The 27,683-nt window shown below is 40.2% G+C and overlaps 1 protein-coding gene across 1 annotated transcript in view; it reads left to right on the forward strand.

The window, feature by feature from the left end:
* ADAM12 (ADAM metallopeptidase domain 12) overlaps positions 1-27,683 on the forward strand; it is a 407,749-nt gene that overhangs the window by 301,210 nt on the left and 78,856 nt on the right. The window contains exon 11 of the mRNA XM_053312884.1: positions 5,209-5,357. Within this exon, the coding sequence (XP_053168859.1) occupies positions 5,209-5,357 (149 nt within the window). The remainder of the gene's footprint in view (positions 1-5,208; positions 5,358-27,683) is intronic.

Consider the following 27,683-nt stretch of genomic DNA (forward strand, 5'->3'; position numbering starts at 1 on the left):
AGATGGAAGTAGGTTAGAACATGCCGAGATTGGTGAGTTTGGGTGTCACAACCAGTCTCAGCGTATCATAACCTATAAAGGCAGTAGGCACTTGCATGGGGTTGTGGGGATGTGGGAATTCACAGAAACCTTATATTGTTTTCTCATTGCACTTTAATTTCTATTACTGCACACGTGAAGTCAAGATTAATAATAGCTACATTATTTACTAAACATTTTGGTAATTCAGGGCTGGTAACAATAGAGATTAATCTCTCTAGACAAGAAAACATCATGTCTTTCTTGAAGGATCTCTTGGAGAAATTTGCATAGAATCCACTACAAGAAAATTTCTGTGCTTAACCTGGGCACACCGTATGTATTTGTTCTGTTTGATACAACCTAATCTTGGAACATTAAGGCACATTCAGTAATATTGCCATGATCAACCTAAAGCATACAATCATCTTTATTTTTGTCTCCTTTGTAAATGCTATTCATACATCGAGGTCATTCACACAACCGGGCAGGCAGTGTAGCGGGTGGGTGGGGGCGAAGGCTTGTTTTACTCACCTTCCCCCAAGACAAACTAAGTTATGATTCTGGAAGCACGGACTGCGCTCTTAGACAAGCAACGCTGCATGGAGCAGTGTGCATCTCCAGAGGCCGGGATGATGCATCCCAGCCTCCAGGAATCCCACAATGCACTGCGCGACATGCACAATGCATTGGGGCATTCCTCCAAGAGACGGGCACTTTAGATGCCCATCTCTGTGTGAGGCCAGGCTGGAAGTAGTCCAAGCTCACACACAAGCAGCAAGCCTGAGTTAAGGGAGCGCGCTCTCTCTTAACCTCAGGTAACAGCCAGGCTAAAAAAACTGGGCTAGGTGGTGCTGCCCACCAGAATTGGGCCCTATCCCAGTGGCTCTCACGCACAGCCTAGCATGGGTTAGGCTGCGCGTGGGAACAGCTTAATCTTGTATACATATTATATTAGAAAGACTTGTTTTTTTCTGAGGTTTTTAATCTCAAATGTTGAAGTTGCCAGGAATCTCAATAAGCCTAGTAGTGATACTTGAGTAGTTTAAAGTCTTCGCAAGCAGAAGAAAGCACTGTATGTCCTATGGGCAACCTTCAACCCTTGAGGTACATGATAATATAATGCTGTAAAGTATTTTACATTTCAGTGCAAAGGTGACTAAAGGCAAGTATAATTTTTATCTTGTGTATAATACAGCTGTTAATGCTTTTTTAAAATTCAGTGTGCAACACCGAGTACAGTACTTTTAAAGAATTATATATTACTTTACAGTTTTTGCAGATTTGTGTGTTTGCAAAGATACTCTGCTTTTCAGTTTTCTTGAAATGTAGGGGGTTTTTTTGTAGGAAAAAGTGCACATACACAACCTTGCCAATGCCGATTTTGGATTCAGTATTGCAAGTTCCAGAAAATACCCAATGCAGTGTGTATTGTACAGATAGACATCTGGCTGAGCTACAATAGGGAGTCCCTTTTCACAAACCTTTTTGTTGGTGTAAAAAGCAGTACCCTTTTTCAGTGATCGTTTGGTTGGGCACAGAAACGGGCAGAAATGATTTTCCACTGTATGTGAGTTGGGAGAAGAACTGGACCCTCATGTTGCCATGGCTGCATGGTGACCTTCCTAGGCTACACTGAAAGGGGCAATAATGCCAGCTTCAGCATAGTGTAGAAATACTATAATGTCCCCTCCTCCTGTTAAGATGATGCTGCTTCATTTGTCCTCAGTGAAAACATTAATAGCCAAGCCTGATTTTCCATATAATGAGCAGGTTCACATGACCTACTGCAAGTCAGAAGCAGGGAAGCTGTAGGTAAAATGTTGGTACGTGAGCACACATGTTTACACAGACATGATGTCTGAATCCACCTAGTCTAGTTCCTGTGCTTCATTGCTGAGATTCTACCAACTTTGTCAAGGCAACTTCAAATCTTGGTGACAGAAGTGGAATAGAATATCAGGAGAAGGGGGGCAGGAACTGGACTTGGGCGGGTTCAGATGTCATGCCTGCCAGGAGTGCAAACTCTTATGTATCAACATTTCCCCAATGTGTTCCTTGCTTCCTGACTTGCAGTGGGTCATCTGAATTCACCTACTATTGTAACATCATCTTACTCTTTGAAGCGCTTCACAGAAAGTGTGTGAAGCACCTGATGTGATTCTGTGGGGAAAGCGGGCTTAGCAAGTGTGTGGGGCATCCTGGAGAGACCCCCAAGCCTGGGAGGCTGCTTGCAGCCTCCCGGTCGGAAATCTACTCATGTGTCACCACGTGCTGCCTGCGGTGGTTCCCACGTGCTGCCTGCGGTGGTTCCCTCGACCCCTGGAAAGCACGCTAAGCTCCTTTAGCCCGCTTTCCAGTGATCATGGGAATAGTCTCAGTATGTATGGTCCTTGTGATGGAGAAGAAAATGATGCTGAAGAAACAACAGAGAGGAAACAAAAATGGCTTTGATCAGTCAGTAAAAAAAATCCCCAAAAGGTATTTTCCACCCCTGCCGAAAACCCCCTTCTACTCCAAACATTTGGGTGGGGGGATGAGAATTTGGTGTAACCCTAGATAACATTTGTTCATATTACTAAATCTATTCAAATTACCCAAGTATAATGCCTTTCATGAACTGGTTGAATTTTCCCTTCTGTTTGTCTTTCTTATGGCAGTTTAATTATTCATAAATTAGCAACATCTTCTATAACAGCAATTATGAAATCCAAACCAATAATTTAGTATGGGTTTCATATCTTTTTTACCTAAGGTTTTAGATAGTTCTAAGCTTTTACTCTCTGTATTCATCAGAGTGTTTGAGGGGTTATGAAGAGGAGTTATTTTAGATTAATACATTCATATGCACTTTTAGAGCAGGCAGAGATACATAGTAATTCCATTTACTGACTGATAAACAGGAGATCACCCATTTATATTACATGTTTTATGCATTTTCCTTTCTTGGAAAATTTATAAGAGGTCAGTTTTGCAGATGAAATTGATGGATGTCATAGAGAACAACATGGAAAGGTTGCTCTCTAAATGTCTGAACTAATATGTTGATCAATGAAGTGAGCTTCTTCAAGAATATGGTTTGTCCAGCAAAAAAACGGATATAATACCACCATTATTCTTATTGACAACACAGATCCCGCCAGGACTTTTTCAGTGAATTGCCACTTATCCACTGCACTGGTTAGTGATGCTGATGTACTGAAATTCAAATAACAGGCAGATAATATGAACTCTTGCTGCTCATAGTACACATTTTTATTGAGTCACCCTGACTCTAAAAAGTATTATTCTGTCCATAATTAACTGTGAGACATGTTTCCAGGTGGTGTCCCACTTAGGAGTGTGCATGGAACCAATTTGGCCAGTTTGGTTCAAATTCTGATCAAATTTGAACCAACCCAGCCTGGTCCGGTTCTGGGTCTGGCCAAACCAGTTCACAGGCCGGTTAAAGAGATATACTTGTAAAGGGGAATCCAGTGAGGATCCCCTTTACAAGTAATGGGGCATTCCCTATACTAAGGGGGAGGGGGAGAAATGGTACTTAGTACCATCTCTTTGTAGGTGATGGTAGTGACAGTGGGGGTGGCAGTGGGGGCTCCTCCAACACTCTCCCCCACCCCTGCCAGACTCCTGTTGGAGCCTCCACACATACAAACCTGGATACAGGCCCCACCATGCAATAAACGTCACAGGGCCTTCAAATGCATGGTGAGAGGTAAGATAAGAAGTGTACTTCTGTACCTGCATTAAGCATAACATGTGAATGACTGTACCTGTGACAAGGTCTGTAGATGTGTACATTGTATTCTCAGTTGTTGAACATAATGTGTGAAAGGACCTCAAGTGTTGCTTTAAGCAGTGAGAAATAACATGTATGAAGCAGCCCATTGATAAGTACCTATACAGTCATCCTCACTGAGATGCTTTAGACAGGGTTGTTGGCAGGGAGGTGGCCCTGTGATTCCATGGTCTAGTTCATTCTGTGAGTCTGTGGCCTGGGTGGGTGGAATACTGAAAAACCAACTACGTGGGAGGAAGTTCTATCTGGCAAACTGCTTGAGTTAAGTGACTTCTCATGTGGTTCCACTGATTTCAACAGCCATGCACTCTTTTGCTAACTGTCATTTCTGAAACGATGTGGAGAACCACTTAGTTCTCCTCATAACACCTCTTGTGACTCTATCTTTGCATTATTGCTTTCAAGCAGCTGCCCACATGGCTGTTTGCCTGTTTGAATCAAGCCTAAGAGATGGCATGCATGTTTGAATCAAGCAAACAGCAGGCGGGGGGGGGGGATTCACCTGACCAAGTGGGTGGGGAAGCAGATGGGCAGAGGGAAGGCTGCATGAATCTTACCTTCCTCCCAGCCTGTCCATGGAACATTGCTGGGAGTGCAAACCATGCTCCCAGATGAAACAGTGAGGAGTTCCGGAGACTAGGATGATGCATCTCAGCTACCGGGTATCCCACAATACACCAAGCGCAGTGCATTGGGGGGATTCTCCCAGGAGACGGGTGCTCTAGGCTGAATGCCGCCTGAGGAGACACACGATCCTGGAGCCTGGGCTAATGGCGTGCTGGCATCGTTAACCCAGGCTAAAAACTGGGCTTTTTAATAGTAGGGCTAAAAAGCAATGCTGCCTCACCGGGATCAGGCCCAATCCCAGCGGTTCTGATGTGAAGCCTAACCCAGGCTGGGCTTCCCTAGCTTGGGTTAGACTCGGCATGTGAAAACAGCCTCAGAGAGAGATTTAATTTTTAAAAAATTAATTGCTGTTAATTGTACTACTTTTCTTGTGTACTGGATCCAGAACAATGTATTGAGATTTTGCACATGCTACTGTGTAAGCCTAAAAAGTTTGGCCATTCTTAACAGTAAGCTTTGCGCTTTCAGTCTCTCTTTGAGAATCATTCAGACAGTCCTTTGAGTGCAGCAGTAACTCTGGCTCATGAAAAGAGCCACAATTTGGGGATGAACCATGGTACACTGGGAAGGGGTTGAATCAAGCAGGCACACAGAGAGAGAGAGATATTTTATTTTTTTACTGGGTATTAGCTGTACTACTTTTGTTATGTACTGGATCCATAACGATGTAATGAGCTTTGCACATGTCACTGTGTAAAACTAACAAAAATCTTAATTTTAAAAATTCTTCACAATGAGCTTTGCATTTTCAATCTCTTTTTGAGGATCATTCGGACAGTCCTTTGGGTGCAGCAGTAACTCTGGCTCATGAGCTGGGCCACAATTTTGGGATGAATCATGATACACTGGAAAGGGGTTGCAACTGCAAGGCATCTGCTGACAAAGGAGGCTGCATCATGAACCCTTCAACTGGGTAAGTGCAAGCACTGGATAAGCTTTGTTTATTTGGGGGAAAAAGAATGTTGCTGTAGCTGGGGCTTTGTTTGTACTTTGAGAAGCATTTAAGCAGAAGTTTACATCCTATTTATGTCAATTAGTCTTTATTGCAGAAACTCCTCCATAATTTGCAACAGTAAACTCAAGATTAAGTCGATGGTTAAAAAAAAGAATCTTACTAACTTCAGGGCAGTGGTAATTCCTTCCCCTTATTACTGAAGAAAAATGTGCAAATCTGTAAAGTTGTATTGTCTTTACAGCCATTTAGTGTGAAAAGAAATGAAACAAGACCATAAGAAATGAGACAATTTAACGATATGTTCAGACTTGTACAGATGTGTGGTAGACTGAAACTCTAGCAAGGCTGGGAGCGAGTGTGTTGTGTGTATATTGTGTCCTGTGACAGGGTTGCTTTACAAAACTGGTTATCTATTTAAGCTGAAGGTCTTTGTTTCTACTCTAATCAGGATTTTTTCATCTCAGCAGAGTGGTAAAAGGTAAAGTGTGCCCTTGAGTCGATCTCGACTCCTGGCACCCACAAAGCCCTGTGGTTTTCTTTAGTAGAATACAAAAGGGTTTACCACTGCCTCTCCCGAGCAGTATGAGATGATGCCTTTCAGCATCTTCCTGTATTGCTGCTACCTGATATAGGCATTTCCCATAGTCTGGGAAACATACCAGCGGGGATTTGAACTGGCAACCTTCTGTTTGTTAGTCAAGCATTTCTCCACTGTGCAGACTGAGGTCCCACTAAAACCATTTCAGTCATTCCAGTACTCCAATTGCTAGTCTATGCTTACTTGAGTCCTAGCCATCTTTTCACTGTTGACAGTCGTGGCAAGTGAGATCAATTTAGTCTGAGATTTACCAGGTGGCAAGTCTAAGATTTGCCATGTCAGTCATGAAGTTTTCCTCAGTCTTGGTTTGACTAGCTTTCAATGACTGAGGAAGCCTTTGTCAGTCATTAGGAGAGGAATTCTGTTCACTGTCAAGAGTTTTAGTGGAGCCAGTTTTAGCAGCCATCTAATGGTGCAACGGGGAAATGGGTTCTAGGAAGCCAGAGGTTGTCAGTTCGAATCCCAGTTGGTATGTTTCCCAGACTATGGGAAACACACTGTATCAGGCAGCAGGGATATAGGAAGATGCTGAAAGGCATCATCTCATACATTGCAGGAGATGGCAATGGTAAACCCCTCCTGTATTCCACCAAAGACAACCACAGGGCTCTGTGGTTGCCAGGAGTCAACACCGACTCGATGGCACACTTTGCTTTAGTTTTAGTGAACTGTAAGAGGAAAGTATATTCCTATTCAGACATAGGGACTGTTCACACGAGCAGTCCTACCTGGGTTTGAAAAGCCCTACCTGGGTAGGGCAGATTGTGTGGCACACTGGGGTCAGGCCCGAACCCAGAGCAGTCCCGCCAGGTATCCTGGGGTTTTTACCCGAGTTAAAAGTGAGGGTGTGTGCTCCCATACTCCACTCCCTGGTTCTGTGACAGCACTGACTGCCTGCAGCCCTGGTTGGGCTGCTGGCAGCCTGTCCTACCATACTGTCTGGGGGAAGGAGCGTCCCAGCCTCCAGACTGCCTTCAATGCACTGCATGAGCAGCACAGCGCATTGTGGACTTTCTAGAGGCTGGGCGTCCTTCCCCTGGACTCTCTTTTGTTGTGTCACTTGCTGTAGCGGCAATCGTGTGGCTGCATGGCAAAAGGAAATTCAAGCTTCTTATGTAAGGGAAGATAAGAACACTCCTGCCCCCCACCTTTTCCGACCATGGAATAAAGGGTCATGTGTATGACCTTATGTTGTATATGCATACAATCTCTGTGTACATGTCTTTGTCTGAATGACCATACATGCATCCATTTTGAAAAGTGAACCTGAGTACTAGCCCCTTCAAATACAGGGCTCAGATAAGAGGGCTACATGGACATAATGTGTGTACAGATTTGTATGGTCATGCATTGTATACAGATTGTACATGCATAGAAGAAAATGTGAATAAAGCTTATTTGTACCTGGAGGCTACAATTGCATAGGAAGATATCTTGACTATCAACTGCAGTTTGTAGAGTACAAACAAATGTAGCCCCACATACTGTATAGTGCACTGCAGTAGTCAAGTCTGGTTACCAGCATTTTTTTTTAATTAATATTTATTTACTACATTTTAATACCACCCTATCCAAAGGCACTGGGCGGTGCACAACAAAACAAAAATCAACAAACAAGCAGCCTAAAATAATAAAAACAAATTTAAAAACAGTTTAAAACAATTAAAAACAGAAACACTTAAAAGCAATTTAAAAACCCTGGAAAGCCAGACCAACAGAGGTGCTCTTACCCCTGGACTTTGGGGCCGGAGTCCAGGACCTCCACAGCTCCCCCCCAAACTTCTTTAGTCTATCCCAGGTGGTGTGTTCACCTGGCCAAGTATGATGATACTTAATTTTCAGAGGAGGGGGGCGTCCAAAGGCCTTTAGATCCAGGCTCCAAAATTACCTAGGTGCACCTCTGCAGTCCAAACAAATAAGTTTTAAGTGCTCTCCTGGAGCCCTTTTGTACTACTATGTACATTAGAATATGTACAACTGTTCTGAAGTCATTTATCTCAAGAAACGGATGTAGCTGGCGTATCAGCAGAATCTGATACATCAAAGCAATTCTGGCCACTGCCTCATCCTGAGACACCAGGGAGAGGTTTGGGTCCAAAAGCACTCCCAGACTGTGTATCTGTTCATTCTGGGAAAGTGTGACCCCATCTAGAACTGGCAGATCAAAATTGTCTCCAGAGTTCTGACGCCACAATAACAAGTACTTCCATCTTATTTTAATTCAGTTGCAGTTTGTTATCCCTCATCCCCCACCAGGCAGGCATTTACGGAGGTTATGCCTTCTCCTGGTGATGTTGACATGGAGTAATAGATTTAGGTGTCATCAGCATACTCATAATAAAATAAAGTAAAGTTATGGCATTGAGTAGGTGTCGACTCCTGGAGACCACAGAGCCATGTGGTTGTCTTTGGTAGAATACAGGAGGGGTTTACCATTGCCATCTCCTACACAGTAGGAGATGATGCCTTTCAGCATCTTCCTATATCCCTGCTGCCTGATACAGTGTGTTTCCCATAGTCTGGGAAACATACCAGCGGGGATTCGAACCAGCAACCTCTTGCTCCCTAGGGAAGTTACTTCCCCGCTGTGCATTAGGTGGCACCCCGCACCAAATCTCCTGATGATCTTTCCCAGCGATGTATATATACATGTATATTCATGTATATATTAAAAAGCATTAGAGTTCTTGATCATTGATCTTGATCTTGCAGTCTATACAACTTGTATTTACAAATTTGGGCTCCATTTTTGGTGTGATGATGCTTAATATACATTGCATTTAGTTCATTTATCAGTTTACATTGAGCCAGAATATTTGATTCATTGTGGTTGGAACTTCCATGTCATTATTGTACTATTTTCGTTTTTATTGAAGCGTTTGTAGTAGGTTATACATTTAACATTATATTTTCTGTAATGTATACAAAACATGTTTTATACAGTGGCCAACATCCAGACGACATATTGAGGCTATTCACACACGGGTGCAAAAACGGACTAAGAGAGCGCAGCCCAGTTTTACTTGCCTGTGTGAAACACAGGAACGGGCCTGATTCTGGTAGCTACACAGCGGCAAAATAGCCTAAGTCGCCTCCCTCTAAAAAGCGAGTGCTCCCTTAACCTCCTTTATTTTATTGGGGGGTAGCTCCGGGGGGGCGGGGAGATGTGCAGCAATGCGTCCCAGCACCCCAATCCCTGGAGCTGCGGAGGGAGCTGCCGCCTGTCTGAGTGGGCAATCCACCCACAAAGGGAGAGGAGATAATCTATGGGGAGGATGAGTGTAACCCACTGTCCCTGCAGACCGCACCAGAGCTCTTCTCACTGATTGTGAGAAGAGCTCCAATGTCTCTCCCCCATTGCATGATGGAAAATGCTGGCCCATCAGTGCAGCATTAGTCTGGATGTCAGCCAATATCGTTAGCTATAAGCACAGAGTTCATTTTATTTGTACACAGACAGACTTCCTTCCTTATGGCTTGCATATATGTGTGTGTGTGTTGTGTGTGTTGTGTGTACACATATATAGCTCCTTGCTTTATTTTTCAGGTTATTGTATGAAGCTATAAAGGCATATTGAAGAGGTGTGCATGCACTTTAGAGGCTTAAGAAAAATAAACCAGAAATATGTTTATTTATTTAAAATATTTATATCTTGCCCCTCCAATATTATTCTGCTTGGGACAGCTTACAATAAGAACAATAAAACAGATAAAACAATAAAAACAGCACGAAGTTTATTATTTATTTATTTATTTATTTATTTATTCGATTTCTATACCGCCCTTCCAAAAATGGCTCAAGGCGGTTTTCAAGTTAAAAACAAAACAGTAAAACAGATAAAACATTAAGCAGTATAAAAGTGATAGATAATCAACTAAAGCAGACCTAATTAAAACTGGATGTTAAAAAAATTAACAGCTCACAAGCTGTAATAAAATACATTCAAAACCTCTTTAAACACATGAATTTTAATATTTATTTATTTTTAACCGTGAGGGAGGGAGCACAACGAAGTTTTTCTGTGAAGATGTTCCAGAACCTAGGGGGCCACAATCGAGAAGACCCCATCTCTAGTCCCTGCCAGCTGAATTTCAGTCAGTGGCAGGGCTGTAAACAGGGCCCAAGGCGATGAACGGTAGGCCCTTGCTGATTTGTATGGGTGAATGCAGTTCATTTTTTAAAAGTAGATTGATGCTTTTATTGTTTTAATCATAGTCATCATAAAGCAAAAGTACAGAAATGCAAAATGAATGTTCACACTGCAAATAAATATTCTACATTTTAAAAAACAAAACGTAGTTGTTCCCCAGTAGCTACTAGACAGTATAAAAATATATTGAAAATAAATCTGAGTTTACCACCTGCAACATGTTTTCTAAAATGATTTCTAAATCATACTTCGCAAAATATTGAAAATGCCTCTCTTTCAGAAATCTATTTTTGGATGTGTTGTAGAGAGCCTCACCCTGACACACACCCCAAAACAAAAGCTAAGCGGAAATTATCTCAATGAGTTATGTGTAATCTGGATTATATAGTAACCCTATTAACACACTATGTTCAACGTATGTACAGTGTACACACATTCAGAACTGTATGCATGACCTGTTCCCACATTCTGTACTATACACATGCAATAGTGCACTTCCTTTTAAAAAAAAATATTTTTATTTTATCCATAATGTAAACACAAAAACATAAGAAAAACAGAAATAACAAAAGAAAGAAACAAGACGTGATCAAACAATACAATTACAATGATTCTCATTACAATCTGTATACTTCCACCTGAGTTCTTTACACCATCTTCTCCCTCCCTTCTCCAATCTGAAAGATAAATAGCTGTAAATTTAAAAACAGTAAGGTCAATAATTAGTGTACCTGTTATCTACACAGAGCATTCAGCATTAAATTTCTCTACAAAAAGAAACTCGGGTGAGGAAACAAACCATGTGGTATCTTATGTTGAATAAATGGTTCTCATATCTGTGGAGAAAAATCTTCAGATTTGTTCTTAATATATGCAATAATTTGGGCCATTGATGCATAATCCCAAAGTTTAAGATACCAATCGTCTAGAGACAGAATCAGATTTATTTTCCAGCAAGAAGCATAGAGGATTCTTGTTATCATATACTGTATAAAGAAAGTTCAGTGTATCTTTTTAGTGATATTTAACATAAAAATCTTGGGTGGGGGGGGAGGAAAATCTATATGCAAGATTTGCTGCATCTTCAAATGTATTGTTTTCCAAACATTTTGAGCTTTTTTTAGATGGCCACCACATATGATAAAAAGTACCTTTCTCTTCTTTACATTTCCAACAATCCCCAGAGTATTTATTGTTCATCTTTGAAATCTCTACTGGGGTAATATACCAACGTAGGTACATTTTATACCAGTTTTCCCTCAAGGTACTATTCACTGTAAATTTTATGTTCACCTTCTGTTGAAATTCCCACTGTTCCATCTCTATTGTTCTGTTAAAATTCTACATCCATTTCATCATACAGTCTTTCACCTGTTCTGATTCCAAATCATATTTCAGTAGTAATTTGTATATAAGATCCAGCAAATGCTCTGAATTCTTTATTAGAGTTTCAAATTCTGTCAAGTCTCTCAACTTTCCACCTTGCATCCGTACTTCTTCTTGGATTATGCTGTTCATCTGTGAGTACTATAGCCAGGAAAGATGTTCATCCCACTCTTGACTTAAACACTGAATGGATTTCATTTTTGATCTTCCTACCATAAGACTTTCAAATTGTATGCTCTCTATTGATCAAATTGTTTTGCATGCTCTTCTCCATGGAAATACATATTCGATATCGAGGCTATAGGTGACAATGCTGGAATTAACCTTTGTTTATACTTGCCCCCATACCTTTAATAGGCTGTGCCTAATGGAATGATTTTTAATTTCTGCATCCACTTTCTTTACCTCTGTCCACAAATATCTATGTAGACCATTTAGTCATGTCTGATCATTCCATATTTGTAACCCATCCATATGGGGCTTTGATCCACTCTGCAATCCATGTTAAACAACTGGCATGGTAATACAGTTTCTAGTGTGGGGTGGCTAATCCTCCATGTTCTTTTGCATCTTGCATAATCTTAAATTTCCCTCTGGGCTTTTTATTAGCTCAAATAAAAGAGTTCACCTGTCTGCCATTCATTTAAAGTCTTCTCTTCAATTCTTATTGGTAACATTTGAAATAAAAAAATAATCCTAGGCAAGACATTCATCTTAATTGCTGAAATTCTGCATAGCCATGAAAGATTTAATTTTTGCCATCTATTCAGATCAGCCAGTATTTTCTTCCATGCCAGTAAATAATTATTTTTGAATAAGCTTTTGTTTGTTGTCGTTACATTAATCCCCAAATATTTTAGTGGTTTAATACTGGACTTGAACTCCTGTTCTTTCTTCCAATTCTTTCCATTCCTCATCTTTAATATTTCATGTTACCATCTGCGTCTTACTATTGTTCAATTTGTATCAGAAACCTTCCCATATTGTTGAATTTTCTCCATTATATAGTCTAGTGAAATCTTTGGTTTGGTAATTGTTAATAATACATCATCCGCATATAGCTTTATCTTATGTTCTTGCTTGGCCATCTTAATTCCTGGTATTCTTTCTTCCCACCATAGCTCCCATGCCAATGGTTCCAGAGCCAAAATAAACAACAAAGGTGAAAGTGGACATCCCTGTCTTGTACCTTTTGTAACAGAACATGTCTTTGATATTACCCCATTCACTATTACATTCTCCAGATCTATCTGCTCCAGATAGATACTTTGAATTCAAGAAATAAAATTCGGCCCACAATTCATCTTTTCCAACACCATAAACATGAATTGCCATTCCAAATTGTCAAAAACCTTCTCAGCATCAAGAAAGACCATCGCTGTTTCCTTCCCCAACCCCCTACGGTAATGTTCTTAATGGTCTTTCTCTTATATATTCAAAATATATCTTAAATTATCTTTCATGTGTCTCTTTAGAATGAATCCAGTCTGGTCAAAATGTATTATATCTGCTAAAAATCTATTCAGTCTTGTCGTCAAAATAGCAGCAAACAGTTTGTAATCCACATTCAATAATGGGATAGGCCTATAAGATTCTGGACGTGTTGGGTCCTGTCCTTTAAAGATCAGTGTAATATAAACTTCTTTATACTGTGACAATGTTGTATTTCATTCATTGTCTGGGTTAATGGTTTAACCAGTATATCTTGAAAGGACTTGTAGTACAAGGCCAAAAACCCATCTGGGCATGGCAACTTATTCAAATTTAGTCTTTATATTGCCTCTCTAGTTTCCTCCTTCATGATCAGTTTATTTAATATCTCCCTTTGTTCCTCTGTAAACACTTTAATTTGCAAGTTATCAAAATATTGCTTAATCTTGTCCTTATTTGGGGATTTAGTTTTATTTCATCGAGAGTAGTACTTCACAAATCGTTCCGTCATTGTCGAACAAGTTCCTTGCCATTCCATATTGAAGTAATAGTCCTCTTCTCTTGCTTTTTTCTCAGTTGATATGCCAGTAATTTGTCTGCTTTATTACCTTTCTCAAAATATTTCTGTTTAGTAAAGTTCATTTTTTGTAAGTCTCTTTGGCATCCATTAAATCTACTTGTTTCTGCAATTCTTTCATATTTTGTAAAATCACTTCTTTAGAGTTTTGTTTGTGTCTCAATTCCAGTTGCTGTAATTCATTTATTAATGTTTCTTTCTGCATCCGCACAGCTTTATTTCTGTTTGAAGCCAATGAAATCATGACTCCTCTCATATAGGCTTTACTCGCATCCCACACTAAAAATAATGAAACATCTTCTGTCATATTAGTTTGAAAAAAGTTTTCTAATTCAGAGTGGCACTTCTGTTTAATTTCTTCTTGTAGTATTAAACTTTTATTTAATCTCCATCTTCTTAGTAAGGAATTCCCTTTTTTCAACTTCACAATTATCAGATTATGATCCACATATGTCAGTGGTGCCATTTCTACATCCATAAGTGCAGGTAAACCTGACTTAGAAATCCAGCACATATTGATTCTCGATTATGTCTCATGGGGAGCAGGGGGGGAAAGTATAACCTTCTTCACATGGATATTTATATCTCCGTACATCAACCAACGATAATAGTGACATATAATCTTCTACATTTTTAGGCACTTTTCCTGTGTTCTTCTTATATTTTCCCGATTTATCTCAAGTCGTATACATGACTGCATCCATATCTCAAAAAATCAGAATATCTCCTTCTGCAACCTCCAATAAGGATTTGATTTTTCCCCCAAAAAAATCTTTGTCTTATTGACATTTGGGGCATAGGCTTATGCAATTGTCATTTTATTGGTTGGAGTTTGAAGTCTAAGGTTAAGAAATCTCCTTCTATATCCTGGATCTGTTTTTTCTAAAGACCACATCCAATTTTTAGTATAGATCACAACCCATTTTCCTTTTTTCCCCCTGACACAGCAAACATTTATCCAAGTCGATGGCATTCCAACTAATTTATATTGTCATTTTTTATATGAGTCTCTTATAGACATATAATATCTGCACCTTCTTTTTTTAATTTTAAAAAAGTATTTTTCCTTTTGAACAGACCATTTAACACATTTATGTTTGTTGAAAATACTTTCAGCTGTTCCATCTTCCCATTTAATTATTAATAGGCCGCAGCTTCAACCATCTTGGCCTCTTCATCTTTCTCTCTCTCTGCTGTTTCTTTTGCCACCTTTACAAACTCCTCCATTGCCCTTGCATCTTCAATTGTATAGACAAAGGCCTTCCCCCTGTCTAAAAAAACTTCCAAATGGAATGGTACTGCCCATCTGTATTTAATCTTCTCTTGCTAGATTATCATTTAAAATTTTCATTTCACGACCCTTGGATAAAATCTCTGGTGAAACATCCGGTAGAATTTGTATTTCATTATTGTCAATCCTTAGCGGACTCTGTCTTTGAGCCTGTAAGATCTCTTCTTTGATTTGCATATCAGTAAACTTAATGAATATGTCTCAAGATATTTTCTTGGCCCAGACATATGCCGAACTGATTTTGTAAATCTCTGCAGTTCCCAGAATCTCTCCTTCATCTTCTCCAAGAAATTCAGCCAATAATTTCACCATTTCTTCTCTCAAGTTGTCTTGCCCAATATTTCCCTCCAACTCCACAGAATTTTAAATTGGTTTTCCTACTTTTACAATCTAAAAATTCCACTTTTTCTTCAATTTTTCAATTTCATCAGGTTTTATACTCTGATCAGATAGTAACATTTCCTGTTGATACTTGCTCCTTTAGTACTAAATGCTAGCTTCACATCTACCTGGACAAAAAGCTTTAAAAATGAAGCTCCAACATCTTGGCACGTCCCAGGGAGAACTCATTGGCCGGGGTTTTGATCAGGCTATCCATTTTATCAAACAATGCCTCCTATACACAGACCTCCAAGAGGAATGTGCACGCTTGTCAAGAGTTTTAATTCCAAACCGGCCAATTACTTAAACCACATTCTCTTATCCAAATTCAGAAGAGCCCTGACCCTTGCCAGATTAAATGTTCTCCCGACTGCGGTCTTGGAGGGAAAATACAATAGAATACCTTATTCAATGTACCGCTGCCCTTGCGGCTCAGGGGGCATAGAGACAACTGCTCATGTAATCCTTTACTGCCAATTCCACAGGGATAGTTGTTCTAACCTTATTTTACCCCTCATAAAGAAATATCCTGGCCACTCTGATCTTTTTGATTTGGAATATCTGCTGTCAAATTTTAAACCTGTGATTTCTGTTAATGTGGCCAAGTTTTGTTTTATTGCTTGAAAATTGTGTAAAGCTTGTACTATTAACTCCAAAATTTTGTAAAACCTATTATGCAAGCTGTAATGATTGGTCAACGACCATAATAAACTTCTACTTCTTGATAGATCGTTAATTTCTTGGTCATAATTATTCATTCTTTTCATCACTTCCGAAAATCAGTTATTCATATCTGTTTTAAGTGGAATCTATCTTCTCTGTCAGAATTTTTTCCCATTTGCTGATTATTTTTATTCAACTTTTGTAATTACAAAATTAACAGTTTGCTCAAATCCTGCACTTCATCTCCACTCCCTCCTGAGTCTGCCTTCCCTTTTCAAACCTGTGATTTCTTATTCATTTTCCCAAAAAAGTCACGCTTATGTTTTTTCATCCAACAGTATTAATGAATGCAGCCAATAGCAAAATACTAGATAACTAACAAAGGCCAATTACAAGCCCCTCAAAAATAATTGTATGCAGTTGAATAAGAATTGTTCTATATTTCATCTTCTATACTATATCTTACTTGCTTCCCTTATTCATTCTCATACCAAATACACGTTTTTATTCCCCCCCCACAGTATTAACTAATATAGCCAATAATAAAATCCCAAGCGATATAAAAAACCAAATAACAAGATTTTTTTTTTAAATAATAATAATAATTCTATGCTACTGAATAAGAGCTATTTTGCATTTCCCACAGCTATATTATTTCTTTACTTGTATCTCATACACCATCTAATTGATGGTTGAGAGAGAGAGAGAGAGAGAGAGAGAGAAAGGCAATATTTCCTTTTCCCTTTTCACTGACCTCAACTGATATAATTAACCATATAATATAATAAAAGCTAAAAACAGATATATTAATCAATCAAAACCAATTTTTGAGAGAAAGAGCAAATTACACTTCCATTCAATAAAACTGGAGAGTTCTCTGACAATTCACAAGGTCTTTGCAAATCTTCTTAAAGACTTCTTCTGCCTCTTCTTCAACTATTCCATTATATAGTTATATAGTTAATTGGCCCAACGATTAGTCATTCACATAGTTAGTTAAAACTTTATAATCCACGCAATAGTCCAATAACTTTCTTAAAGAGGAATATATGTTCCCCTTAACTTATTTGTCGGATTTCATGTTTAATTGTAATCCTAGTAAGAATGTTCCAAATATACAGTAATCCTTTAGCTCCCCTCTGTGGCTAGAAGCATTCAACGGATTCCCAGCCCCACCGTATCCTTTTCCAAGACAGGAAGCTCTCTAGCGCACTTCTCAGGACATATCTCCAAGCCTTTTCTGTTAAAAAACTGGTTTTTCCAAACTGGTTTTCAGCCAAAAAGGGTTAAAACACACACACACACACACACACACACACACACACACACCAGCTCCCCCTTCTCTCTCCAATTCTAGCCTTTTTCCCTTCAGTTTTTAACTTATAGCTGCTAAATGTTAATTTTCTCCCAGTTCATTCAAGGACCGCTAATAAAATAGAGAAACAAAAAACACTCCACACAGTTGAAATGTATAGACTCCATCTCTCCACCTTGGCATGTTCCCAGATTTTTCACTGGCCATCCAGGGAGAGGCACCCCCCAGTCCCTCCCCTTCTTTCCAAAGAACACCTCTCAGATGATTTCTATTACTTCTCAAAGTTTTCTCAGTTTTTCTTCCCTTTTCTTAATTCCACAATATCTCTCAGTTTTTATCTGTCTGTCCTGTTAATGAAAAGGAGATGAAAGTGCTCCACTTACAGCCACTGTCATCTTATCAAGTCTAAGTAGAAGAAGAAGGGGGGAAACAACTGCCCTTGTAATTTAAAAGAGTTCAGAAAAGAGTTCGAAATAAACACAAAAGCAAACAACAACAACAACAACCAAAATATAGTATTTGGCTGAACCTAATTCAGCTGATTAAATTGCTGTCTAATTATGAGAGCGTTATAGCTTATTGCAAAGCCCAGAGGATGCAGACTGCCATGGAGAAAGGAGTATAACTCTCTCCAAAGCTTAATCTGCTGCCCACTCTACACCGTGGTCCCCTGACTAACTCAGGTTATCTTTATTTTCTTCATGATTAGCAGAGAAGCAGCCGTAGTTCTTCATCGGTTCACCATGACACCGGAACTCCAGGTGAATGCAGTTCAATAGCTACCCTAGCTCCAAGCCATGCAGGGCTTTAAAGGTCAAAACCTGCACTTTGAATCTAGCCTGGAATTGAACTGGTAACCAGTAAAGTGACTGGCACTCATGAGCATCCTTGTGGGCAGCTTTCTGGACCAATAGAAGCTTCAGGACTATCTTCAAGGACAGCCCCATATAGAGCACATTGCAGTAATCCAATCTGGATGTATCAGCCATAGTTGGTAGAAAGCACTCCTGCACACCAACACTTGCTGCTATGACTGATTGAAATGTGCAATAGATGGATGGGGATAGCTCAGTGATAGAGCATCTGCTTTGCATGTAGAAGGCTCCGGGTTCTATTTCCAGGTAGGGCTGAGACAGACTCCTGCCTGAAACCTTAGAGAGCCGTTACCAGTCAGTGTAGACAATACTGAGCTAGATGGACCAATGGTCTAACCCAGTACAAGGCAGCTTCCTATGTTCTGATCACTCTTCTATACCTTATGACAGGGATTACTTTGGAGATTGATCAAATAGAATAGTTTCACCAATTGGGTTTCACCAGTATTCAGCCCAATGTGTCCCTCTTTGGCTCACTGAAGTATTCTATAATGTTCGCTTCTCCCTACTTTATGATACTTTATGATCCAGGGCAATATGTCCGTGTCTCCTAGGTCAATACCAGGCCTTATTCCTCTTGCCTTTTTATTGTAAGCATGTTTATTTTGTAACAGGCTTGCTTTCTTTTTTACTAAAATGCTTAGAATAGTCTTAACACAAAAGTGTATTGAACTCCATTTTTATACTTTCTATTGTTTTTCTATTCCTACCCATCCACTTCTTAGGGATCTTATGGATCTTCTGGGTGGTTGAGGTAATTGCTAAAGCCATGGCTGAAGATGGGAGCATGAACATAGCACATTTTCTAGTGTTCAGTAGAGAACACATTTTCTGTGTTCAATAGATATTATTCTTTCAAGTCAGAGGATGGAGAAAAACCAGATTGAGCTAAAATGCCACCTTAACTCTCTGCCAGCTTAACTCTGAAAGTCATGCTAATGAAGGGAAATGTTCAAGAAATTATTTTATCCTTAAAATTTTGTCTCATTAATTATTGCCATCTCCTTTCCATTTTTCCCTTTTAATCTTTGAAGAGTTCAGCATTAAAAACTTGTATTAGAAATGGCTTCTCTGTACTAGCAATCAGTGCAGAACTAAACTCTGTTGGAACTGCCCATTTATGAGCTTCCTGTAGGCTTACATCTGAAAAGCAACTGATAGGACAAGTGCCACTTTTATCACAAATGTTTTAAAGACTCAAGCATATTTAGCAAAGCACACATGATGTGATATTTTATAAAGATTGTGGCTCAATGGAAGAGAATACTGTACTCTACCAGCACACACAATTAAAAAGGAACATGCTGAGAATGTGCCCCTTGTAGCATCTTTTGCAGATATCCCACCACCCACTTGGCATATCTCTTTATAATATGGGGGGACTATAGAGTGATCAGAGGAACAAATGTAGAGTGGACATTTGGTCAAACAGCCCCCACACCATGATAAAGTGATGTGCTGGGAAGCTGTTGGGAGATCTGTGAAAGATGTCACAAGGGGTGCACTCTCAACATGTCCCCTTTTAACCGCTTGGACTGGTAAAGTATTGTCCAAATCATCCAAGTATTGAGTATTTTCTGTTATTGCAATTCATTTCTTTAAAAAAAATAAAATTAAAAAAAGACCTTCTCTCGTGTTGTGACATGCTTCCTACTCAATCATTTTCAAATATCAGGATGTATAGACGGAACACACTATCCATTTTCCTCCTTTACACCATAATGCTGTATAAAGTATCACATCATAACATCAGGACATCTGCGGATGACATCACAATGGGTGCACTTTTTAATTGTTTAGACCAGTAAAATATCATCTGAACCAACCCAAGGAGAATTTAGTTTTTCTAACTGGATATTGCAGTAAGAGTCTGGCCATCTTTAAAGAAATATTAACTTTGTGATCATGGTAAAGGGCTTAGTGTTGAATGGTCTTAAATCATCCAGTGACCCAGAGAGAACAGTATGAAAATTGGCTATTGGTGAATGCCAGGGAGGGGAAAGGGGATATGTAGCCCAGAGAAATGTTTTCTGTCCTGTTTATCTACAGCTACAAAATAGTATTTTTGAAAACACAGTCTGTTTGAAATAAAGGTAAAGGTAAAGTGTGCCATCAAGTCAGTGTTGATTCCTGGTGACCACCAGCATTCCCTCTAACAGGGATTCCCAGATGTGGTTGACTACAACTCCCAGAATCCCCAGCTGCAATGGCTTTCGCTTGGGCATTATGGCAGTTGTAGTCCACAACATCTGGGAATCTGTGTTAGAGGGAACACTGGTGACCACAGAGCCCTGTGGTTGTTCACCATTGCCTCTTCCCGTGCAATATGAGATTATGCCTTTCAGCATCTCCCTATATTGCTGCTGCCCGATAAAGGTGTTTCCCATAGTCTGGGAAACAAATACCTTTTTAAAAGATCCCTTTGTTGGAGATGGAGTTCCAGTCCATCGACCTTTTGCACCAACTATCCTAATGACCACTAGGAGCACTGGGAGTAGAGGTAGTCAGTGAGGGTATCCTTACCAGTCCCTGCTTGCCTCTACTCTATGAGCCCTGCTTTGACACCTTGGGTACTTCCTGTAGTGAGTTAGTCCTCTTCCTTTCCTCCTAGAGAGAAGATGGGAACCTCTCTCTCTCTCCCTACCTATTCATTATGTAGCTGATAGGTAGGATAGGTCTTTCCTAGCCCAAATGTACTTCACCAATAAATTAGTTAAGTAACCTAGAATCTACAGTGATCTCCATGCGTGCAGTGGCATACCTAGGTAATTGTTGTGCCCAGACCTCTCCCCCTGCGAGGCCCTCTGAAACGTGCTTTAGGGAGGCCTCCAGCAGCCACCCCGTGCCCATCCCGCTGCTGCCCCACTGTACCTCCAGGGTTTTTTTGCATAATTTAAGCCACCATTTGCATGGCCAAGGGGTGGCAGCCGGAGCGACCACTCTTCAGCCCAATGAGTCTTGATAATGGTAAGGTGCTCCAGTGCACCTGCACAGCTGAAATAGATCATCGCAAGCCCATGACATTGAAATAGATTGTCACAAGCCCCCCTGGCTCACCCCCCTAAACACCACCCCTCGGCCATGCATGTGGAAGCTTACATTATGCAAAAACAACAACAACAGAGGTACGGCATGGCAGGGCAGAAGTAGGGCAGGCATGGGGTAACTGCAGGAGGCCCCCCTGGCCATTTGAAGCCCCCCTCCAACCTTGGAGGCTGTGGACCAGGGTGCCAAGGTCTGAGGGTACGAGCGCTTCTGCATGCATGTTACTTAAATAGTGCATAGTTTAGTTTAAACAACTAAACTATGCACTCTGTAACTGGAGTGTTAGCTTCCTTGGTGCTTTAATCAATAATCACAAACCCCAACACCCTTCAGGGCATGTATAGGGATGTTCTGGTTCTTCTTGGTGTGGGGTGGGGAGAACACTGAAGGACAGTCCGAAGAAGTTGTGTTGCAGTGGAGAGAATCATTAGATTCCCAGAGACCTGAATGCTGCTCTCAGTGCCAAGGAGATAGGTTTGGGAAAGTAAATTGAAGCCAGATTTGAAATACTAGAAAATGCAATGGAATGTTCAAAGTAAGAATGGGAAATGTAGACCAGATTATGGAAATTTTTGATCTAAATGGTGACTGACTGTGAATCCCTGTACCATTCATAATGTGGTCTCTTGAGATGATAGTACTTTTCTTCTAGGCCAGGGGTAAGCAATCTTTGGCACTCTAGCAGTTGTTGAACTACAGCTCCAATCAACCCCAGCCACAATAAATTGTGGAAATTGTAGTCCAGCAACAGCTGGAGTGCCAAAGATCGCCTACCCCTGCCCTAGACACATGTTAGAACAGTGGTCTTCATTGCCAGACCTGGGAGCCAGTGGTGGTTTCCATTGCCCCAAGCCCAAGTGCCACTCCCCATTTATGTATTAGGCTTGTGGAAAGCTTTGACTGAAGCCAAATAGTCTGTACAGCCCCCATGGTACTGTGTGGGGGTGACTGTTCTTACCATGCAGTTCTGTACTTTGGGCTCCTTTAAGGGTAAGAGCCCAGCCAAGCCCCAGCACCATCTTGGGAGGTATGGGTGGAGTGCTCTGGGAAGGATGGTGCTTCCCAGCGCTCCATGCATGCCTTCTAAGATGTCAATGGGACTTGATAGGGCTGTTTCCCTTAAAGGCCCCTCCCCAACTCTTGAGAAAAGTGCAGACTACATAGAGATCAGTGTGGTAAGAAATTGATTTTACATAGACCTTTTTTAAAAAAACCCAAAGTGGCTCCCACTTGAACAATGGATCCCTAATAGAAAATTAGGGAAGGGAAATTATGGGAAGGTGTGGATAAAGGTGGAAAAACTAAAGCCTAAGATGAAACCCAAATGCTAAACATATTTAGGCTAGTTCTAAATTCCTTAAACATTCTGATTTTTTTCTAAGTGAATAGGAAGCTCAGTGTCAAAGCTGCCAATTTGAAGAAGCAAGGTTTCTAATTTGGGATGCCACGTACAAATGAAAATGAATTATCCTGAAAATGCATATCTCCAGTTTCCCATTAATACAGAATTCACAGGGGTTAAGAATTTCTCTCAGGTTGCTATTCATTGAGAACGTGCTGCAAATTTAGCTCAAAATGCACCTTAGAGCTCATAGTTTATAACAAATAAAATGGATGCCCATGTATAGGTCTCAAATGAACTTTAAACTGCCATGACATTCTTGTTTCCTGACATTCAGGTACTTTAAAGTATCTCAAGGGGTCCAATGTAGAGGAGCACATCCTGAGCTCTTGCTGAATAATATCTTATCAATTTTGAAACTCTCTTCTCTGCTCCTGAGGGAGTTTCCCTGTGATGAATCAATTCTATTAGACCAGTAACTACACAAAGATCATTCTGAGTCATCATCAATGAATTAAAGCACTGCATCATTTTCAATAGAAATACTGCTACTCTGAATTGTTTTCTGCTCACCCTTAACACTGCTAGCTTCTTTAATGGAATCTGCAACTATATTGTGTTTTTCTTTCCCTCCTCTCTCTCTCCTCTTGAGGGGTCATGGTGTGGAATACTTGGTTGGTGGGAAGTGCAGAATCAAAGGAGGCTTCTGAGAAAATGGAACTAAATCTTAACTAGTTCAATTTGCCTCAATAATGTCAATTCTGTCTGGTGTGTGTTCCGTGTAGGTGAGCGATATTCTTTCTGAGAAAACAGTTTCCCGCCTCCATTCCCTGAATAACAATTTTGCACTGTAACTGTCCTTTAGCTGAACTGAAGACACTGCTGGTAAATGTAGGTTTCTTTCTGAATATTCATGGCATTTCTTTTCTGTTTTATTGTCTGCTCTTTAAAAAAATAAAAAACCCAGGTGTTAATGGTAACACAAGTACCTGCTAATGATAGCCTGGTTTACCAATCACACCCAGATGTCAGGTCCATTTTAATTTCCATCCTTTTTCTCCATTGGGGTTCCAGTGTCCTGCTGGTTTGCAATAAAGAAACCTTTTTTCATTTTTATCTCATAGAAATGTGTTGCTCTCCCCAGGATGCTGGAAATCCTTCATGCTGAATCAGTCAGAGAGCCAAGTCACTTGTACTTCCAGACTAAAAACCCCTGAGTGAGATCTGTTGCTTTTGACTTTCTTTTGACCTTGTTCAGCAAGTCCACTTTTCTCCAAAATGTTGTGAACCATCTTAACAAGCCTTGCAAAGAAGTCCAGGAAAGTTACTGACCTGTAGCATTCTGTGCTAGCTTAGTATTGTCTACTCAGTGGCTGGCAGCAGCTTTGCAGGATTTTGGATGGGCATCTTTCACAGCCCATCTGAATTGAACCTGGGACCTTATACATTCATAGTATGTGCTTTGCCTTTGACCTAAGCCCCATGGAGGGGTATGTACATATGTAAATACATATGTACAAAAAAGCAGCGTATGTTATGTATCTTCCTCTTGCTTCCCTCCCATTACCCAACTGATAATCTTTTTTCATCTAGATTGTCATTGTGCACTCAACAGTAAGATAAAGTAAAGTTGTGCCATCAAGTGGGTGTCAACTCCTGGTGACCACAGAGCCATGTGGTTTTCTTTGGTAGAATACAGGAGAGGTTTATCATTGCCTTTCAGCATCTTCCTATATCGCTCCTGCTCGATATAGGTGTTTCCCATAGTCTGGGAAACATACCAGCAGGGATTTGAACCAGCAACCTCTTGCTCCCTAGGCAAGTTACTTCCCCACTGCACCATTAGGTGGCATTATGCACTCAACAGTACCCTGATGTAAACGTCTGACCAAAATATTGAGAAATGGTGATTCATCATCATAGCAAAAATTCTGTGATGATGTTAATACTTGAGTATCCTGTATGTGTGCTGCTCTCTGTGAAATGACTTCTAACTTGGAGGAAGGAGAACATGACATTTGTGCCATTTCCTTTTAATAATGGATTTCAAACCACTAGTTATCTTGTCACCTCTTGACCTCTGATAATTAGTTTACAGGTTTGTGAGGGAATATGCCTCCCAGTAGAGGATGACTAATTTCTTAAATTTCAGAATTTTAGCTCTGATTATTTAATTTAAATGAATGAATGAATGAATGGATGGATGGATATCCAATGAGAATATGAATCAACATGCACAGTGCAGAGGTTTGGGGTAGTAATCTAAACACAGAAGCCCTGTTCAGGATGCATCTGGGTACAAACAAATGTGTGGAGGGGACTGATTAGGGTTGTGGCCACAGGCCCAACCCATACCTCCACCCATTCAAGAGTCCGATTTCCATAGAGCCTATGTACATAAAGCTGAACATTCACAGAACCTCATACACATAATCCAGAGACCCTAGAAATTACTCAGATCATACATACAAGTGGGCACTTTAAAAGGAGGAAGGCAGGTCCTATCTGCCCCTCTGTTACACCTTCACTGCTCCCCGCCTGCTAATCAGCTGGGTTCTCTGTTTGCCCGGCTACATTTGCTCAAAAACAGGAAGTTCTGAGCATGTGCGTATGCCATCTTGAGAGGTCGGAACTGCAATCAGGCAAACAGAGCGCAGCTACTTAGTACAAACAGCACTGCTTTGGGGTGGCAGAGGGGGGGAGGCAGTGAAGGTGTAACAGAGGGGCAGGTAAGGGCTGTGTGGGGCTGTGCAGGGGGTGTGCAGTCGGAGGGATAATGCAAAGAGTAAAAGTGACTGTCCACATGCTGTGAATGTGTTCTGTTTTGTGTACAGTATTTAAAAGGCACTAGATTTCTAAAATAGATTGCTAATCAGTTTCATTCAGTTATCTTTAAAATTCATTTTTCAGGATGCTTTAAATTTTGGCTAAGCAGGGAATTGAACTATTCAGAATACAGTATCTATATTTAATAGATTCAGAGGTAAAAAGAAAAGATTTCTGTAATACTATAGAAGAACAGTGACAGCAATACACCGTCACAGGTCATTATTTGCCACAAGTCATTATTTGTGACTTGCATGTTAAAAGTTATTACATCTGTTGTTCTTTTCTCTCTTTTCCCCCTTTCAGTTCATATGGGTAACATATGAGTTAACATATGGGTTGGTTCATAATGGGTAAAATGGGAACTATAAGTGTCTTTTCAGAAGCATGGTTCTGTTGTGTTCAGTGATGTTTCTTGGGAAGATAAGCACCATAGCTATACTTATTCCATTACTGAGCTAGCATACCTTTTCCATTTCTTCTCCTTTCACTTACAGTTGCCACATTCAGAGGTCATTGTTGTTTGCGGAGGGGGGAGGAGTTCCATTTTTTTTTAAGACTCAACTATTTTATAAGATAATGTTGTACTGTATTAGCACATATTGTGTTAGTACTTGTATTAATGTTACTCATGTTTAAATAGCTAGAAATAATTTTTAAATGTGTGATTCTTCCGTCCACTGATCACAGAGTGGGCGAGCATCTGGAAAGCAACAACAGACTATAAATCAGAATGTTGTCATAGGTGTACAAAACTTGTTTGTTTTTTTAATCTAAAAAATCATAGACATACACACTCAGTTTTACCTGCACATGCCCAGATATAACAGACCACAATAGAAGCAGAAGGGGTAAAGTGGGAGGAGGATGGGTTTCCTGTGTCCCAGTGATGTTCTGATGTACACTGCCCAATTGTGTAGGGAGGACATAACGTAATACAAGCACCCCAGAACATGCAATATCGCCTGTGTTATGAAAGGAACATTGCAATTCCATATGGCATTGCAAGTGGAAAGGTAAGGACTATGTGGCATACAGGGAGTTTATCTGGAACTGCCCTAGATGGAACAGTACAGCCGTGCATGGGTTCCCATATACAACAGGATAGGAATACATGGGGGGGGAGCCTATGTAAGTAGGAAGTAAAAACCCTTCCTTACCTTGTTGCACTTTGCTGCTTTAAACAGTTTTCCAGTTTTAACCAATACAGCTCCAGTACTGGAAATGAGCCAGGCATGGAGAAAATTGCTTAAGGCAATGGACTGTCATGGCAAAGAGGACTGGGTTTCACACTCTCCTTCCCTGCTTACTCCTTTTGTGAAAAGTTATGTCCCACCCATACTCTTCATATATAATGCCAGCCTCATCACATATAATTTGGCCCTGAGACATGTTAGTTCATGATGAAAGGGAGTTGAAATTGAGAGAATGTATTATTGTTATATCCACAATTATTCTATAGAAGAGCTAAGAGTAACGAGGCCAGGTCAAGATATGGTTTAACTCCAGATTTCCTGAATCCTGGCTTGACATAGGTTTGTGCCAACAGGACTCACTTTCCATTGCTCAGACCTGCTGTTTACAGATATTAATTTGCAAAATCAGCAGAACCATCTGGATTTATCTATTTAATGATTTGAAGAAAATGAAATTATCTTGGGGGGGCAAACAGTTCCTAATTAAACTCTGAAGCATTTATGACTCCAGACCAATCTGACTTGAACTCCATGCAGCTCTACTTTAAAAAAAAGAAAAGAAAAGTTGAAATACTGATTAATAAATTGCTTATGACAGACTTGCTGTTTTGCCAGCAGAGCAACCGCTTTAAAAGGGAGAGAGAGAGAAATACCATGATGATTTAGTTCATTGCATTTCCATTTTCTTTTGGTAGGAAACAACCATTAAATGACAGAATAGTCTTATGTCAGCATTTCATTGAAATTCCTGAAACCTCCTGTGTGCAGCTAAGGGACAACCATTGCTCATTTGCTATTCTTTATTAATAATTCAGGGCCATTATAGATGTCTTTAATTGTTTTAGGAGGAATAAAGGTCATAGGCATTAAATTATGTCAGCTATTATAATGTCCAGGTTTTCTGGGCCTTCTCATCAGCCTCTTTAAAAATAAATGCATAAAGTTCTGATTTTTAGAAAATGTCTTTTCAAAAATGCATCAGACTGAGGCCAGGTTTTCACAAAGAGCACAACAGGAAGCATGATCAAACTGGGTTTAATCTTGGAGGGTCAGCACGATTCTGCATCCTAATAAAATGGTGTGGCGCTAGGTCAGTCAGTCATTAATTTCTCTTCACATGGAAAGGAATGGGGGAGGGAACTTGGGGTCCAAGGCTTTTTCCCTCAATACAATATTGGGAGAATATGCACTGTCTGCATAGGCTGGG

The sequence above is a fragment of the Hemicordylus capensis genome, chromosome 3, assembly GCF_027244095.1.
Source record: "Hemicordylus capensis ecotype Gifberg chromosome 3, rHemCap1.1.pri, whole genome shotgun sequence".
In the NCBI taxonomy this organism is placed as follows: Eukaryota; Metazoa; Chordata; class Lepidosauria; order Squamata; family Cordylidae; genus Hemicordylus; species Hemicordylus capensis.